The 3,987-nt window shown below is 44.3% G+C and overlaps 1 protein-coding gene across 1 annotated transcript; it reads right to left on the bottom strand.

The window, feature by feature from the left end:
* Positions 1 to 1,346: 1,346 nt before the first annotated feature.
* Positions 1,347 to 2,915, bottom strand: LOC141660187 (uncharacterized). The gene is made up of 2 exons (XM_074467150.1): positions 1,935 to 2,915; positions 1,347 to 1,583 (listed from the first exon to the last, which is right to left on the bottom strand). The coding sequence occupies exons 1-2, from the start codon at positions 2,913 to 2,915 to the stop codon at positions 1,347 to 1,349; spliced, it is 1,218 nt and encodes a 405-aa protein (XP_074323251.1).
* Positions 2,916 to 3,987: the final 1,072 nt, after the last annotated feature.

The following is a 3,987-nucleotide window of genomic DNA, read 5'->3' as shown; positions in this document are numbered from 1 at the left end:
AATCCATAAAAAGCTTTACTCTAAACTATGGTATATCTTATTTAAACACTTAAATAGATAGAGCCCGTAATAAAAACAAAACAAGTCTTTTATTAATATCAATGAAATCGAAACAGATTACACAGGAAGTTATTCCTAAATCCTAATACATGATTGGACTTAGGACATATTCCTTTCACTTGGTACTTCGCCAGAGTAGGGTCCTTTGCTATGTATTCTCCATTTGTTTGCTTGACCACTATCTGGGAGTCGCTGTAAATTTTTAAGTCCTGGACCCTCAGAGTCCGGGAGAGCTTTAGTCCTGCAATCAATGCCTCATATTCTGCTTGATTGTTTGTTGCTGGGAAGCTGAAAGATATAGCTGTCTGAATCTTGAATCCTTCTGGACTCTTGAGTATGAGTCCGGCTCCTGACCTCTCGCTTGTTGAAGAACAATCTACCTTTAAGGTCCAGGCTCCCGGACTCATTTCTTTTTTTGGCTCCTGATCCATGCCCATTAGTTCTGGGTCTTCTTCTGGGAAGTTGCATTCGATTATGAAATCTGCAAGAGCTTGAGCTTTGATTGCAGTCCTGGGAATGAAGCTTAGGTTGAACTGGCTCAATTCCACAGCCCAATTGACAAGTCTTCCCAAGATATCTGGCTTGTGGATTATTTTCCTTAGTGGTTGATTTGTCACTACTCTGATTTCCCTCCCTTGGAAGTAGTGCCTGAGTTTCCTTGAGGTTGTAACCAAAGCAAAGGCAAACTTCTCCAATCTTGGGTATCTTGTTTCTGCATCTTTTAAGACTTGGGTTACATAGTAGACTGGTTGTTATGTTCCATTTTCCTCCCTGATTAGGGCAGCTCCCACAGCTTGTGCTCCTGCTGACAAGTATAAGTAGAGAGGGTCTCCTGGTTTAGCTTTAGTTAGGACTGGTGGCTGAGAGAGGTAGGATTTGATTTCCTCGAATGCTTTCTGGCACTCCGGATTCCAGTTTACCTCTTTCTTGTTGGTTGCTCCTTTGAGTAAATCAAAGAAAGGTAGGCACCTCTCTGCTAGTTTTGAGACAAATCTCCTGAGTGCTGCTAGTGATCCTGCTAGCTTCTGCACATCTTTTTGGGTCCTGGGAGCTTTCATCTCCTGGATTGCTTTTATTTTCTCCGGATTGGCTTCTATGCCTTTGTTGCTGATCATGAATTCTAGGAACTTGCCTGCTCCTACTCCGAAGGTGTATTTCTCCGGATATAGCTTGAGCTGGTTCTTCCTTAGGTTTTCAAAGCATTCCTTCAGATCTTCCACATGCCCTGGTATAGTTGTTGATTTGGAAATCATGTCATCGACATAAAACTCCAAATTCCTCCCAATCTAGGACTTGAATATCTTGTTCATTGCTCTTTGGTAAGTGGATCCTGCGCTGGTAAGCCCGAAAGGTAGCATCACATAAGTGTAGACTGCTCTGTGAGTTATGAATGCTGTTTTAGGAATGTCCTTCGGGTTCATCTTTATCTGGTTGTATCTGGAGAAGGCATCCATGAAGCTTAGCATGTCATGTCCTGAGGTAGCATCTATCAGCTGATCAATGTTTGGAAGAGGATACAGGTCCTTCGGGCATGCATCATTTAGGTCAGTGTAGGCCACACACATTCTCCATTTGCCGTTGGACTTCTTAACCATGACCACATTAGCTAGCCACTCCAGATATTTGATTTCTTTGATGATTCCTGCTTTGAGTAGCTTTTCTACTTCTTCGTCAATGGCTCTTTGCCTCTCCGGAGCAAAGTTTCTTCTCTTCTGTTTTACTGGTTTCCTGTTGGGGTTGACATCCAAGCTGTGCTTTGCTATGGACTCATGTAGTCCTGGCATGTCCCTTGGACTCCAGGCAAAAATATCTCCGTACTCCCGGAGCAGGGATACTAATCTCTCCTTGAAGGACTCCTCGAGTCCTGACCCAACCTTCACTTTTTTGCTAGAATTGTTTTCATCTACTTCGACTTCTTCTGTTTCGAATGCGGCCTCGATTTTTGCTTGTTCTTTGTTTGAAACCATGTGATGAATTCGGGCTTCAGAGTTCTTCTTCAGATAGGTGTTTGCTTGTTCAGGTTCTTTGGTTGCTTGCATGGTAGAACACGGTTGGTCTATGACTCGACTTGTCTTGTCCAGTACCATGACTTGGTTGCTTGCCAGTTCTTCTGGACTTATTTTGTTTGCTTCTTTCCTTGTCCGGGGTCGGTGCTTCTTCATGCTTTTTTGCTTGCGAAGGACCGTAGCCTTCCTCTTGTTATCTTGATGGGTTTCTGCCATAACTAACCCCTGGTTGTAGCATGTTTCAGCAACTCCATAATCTCCTTTAATCTCCCCGACTCCTGTCGGGGTTGAGAATTTGATCTTGAGATGGGAGATTGAAGTTATTGCTTGCATTATGGTTAGAGCTGATCTGCCAATGATTCCGTTGTATGAAGAAGGAGCGTTGATCACATAAAATTTGATGACATGAGTCACTTGGTTAGGAGCAGATCCAAAAATGACTGGCAGATATAAAGTTCCTTGGATCAGGACTAAGTTATGGCCGAAGCCATAGAGTGGGTCCTCCCGACATTCATTTGAGCGGATGCTCCCTAACTGCATTCTATCCACTGTTTGCTTGAAGAGAATATTTACTGAGGAACCATTGTCTATGAGCATTCTTCTCACTTCATTGTCAAAGATGTCCAGAGTGACAACCAAAACTGCGTTGTGATGAGGGTTGACTCCTTCGTAGTCCTTGCTGCTGAAGGATATCACCAGGTCTGAGAGTGACTGGATTGAGAGCACTTCTTCGCCGAAGTCCGGGCTCCTGGGTGGGGAATAGGATCCGCCTAGGACCATATTGACTACATTCTTTCCTTTCTTCTGCGCTTCCCCTCTGCTGTTGTCCCGAACTAAGTACTTGTTCATATTCCCTTTCTTCACTTGGTCCTCAATGAAGTACTTGAGTGATAAGTAATTCCCGGTCTTGTGGCCATGGGTCTCGTGATAATCACACTGCCTATTGTAGGGCCTGCTCTCCGGAGGAGTTTGTATTGGCTTCGGAGGATAATAGAAAGGCTTGTCTTTGACTTCTTTCAAGATTTCCTCCCGGTTCCTGTTGAGAGGAGTCCAGTCCGGCTCCTACTTCGGCTACTACCAGGCTTTGCGGCTCCTTATTGATTAGCTCCACTATATATCTCTCATTGTGCTCTGGATCCAAGTTTCTTCTGAAAATGCTTAAAGCTTCCCTCTCATCTAAACTTGAAACTTTATTGATTATTTCTTGGAACCGGCGCATGTATGTAGAGGGGGACTCATTGTCATGCTGCCGGATTGTCTCCAGGTGACACATGTGCATTTCGTGCATTTTGTTTGCCCGAAATCTCCAAAGGAAGGAGGCTCGAAATTCCTTCCAAGAGTGGATGCTGCGGGAGGGGATTCTGCTGAACCATCTTTGGGCCCCTCCCTTAAGAGTTGAAGCGAAAAACCTTGATTTTGTCAAGTCATTGTAGTAGTATATCTGCGCTATCTGCTCAAAGTAGTTTAGGTGCTCCTCTGGGTCTCCTAGACCATCAAAGGAGTCAAAGTTGTAATGCTTCAAGTCCCGCTGCCGGGGGATAGCTTCCAAGGAGTGGTTGAAAGGAGTGAGTGTTTCTCCAATCTCCACCCCTGAGTCTCTTTCCATCTTCCTCTGCAATTCATAGATCATGTCTTTGAGGTCCTTCTGCTTCTCTTCCCCTTCATCATCAGAAATCAGCTCCGGAGTAGGGTCTCTCCGGGTTCTTTTGCTTCTAGACTTGGCCAACAGCTTCTCTTCTTCTAATTGCATTCTCTTTTGGATCTTTAGCTCAAGCTTTGCTTCTTCTTCTTTCCTGATTTGCTCCCAGACTTCTTCCAACTTTCTCTGTTTAGCAACTTCTGCTTCTTTCTTGCCTTGATCTTTTTTGCTTTTCTTCCCTTTGGCTCCAATATGGTCGAACACAGACCTCTTTGATTGCTG

The sequence above is a fragment of the Apium graveolens genome, chromosome 5 (assembly GCF_009905375.1).
Source record: "Apium graveolens cultivar Ventura chromosome 5, ASM990537v1, whole genome shotgun sequence".
Lineage (NCBI taxonomy): Eukaryota > Viridiplantae > Streptophyta > Magnoliopsida > Apiales > Apiaceae > Apium > Apium graveolens.
Note: the sequence above shows the minus strand (reverse complement) of the source record. Positions and strands in the feature narration are given on the sequence as shown.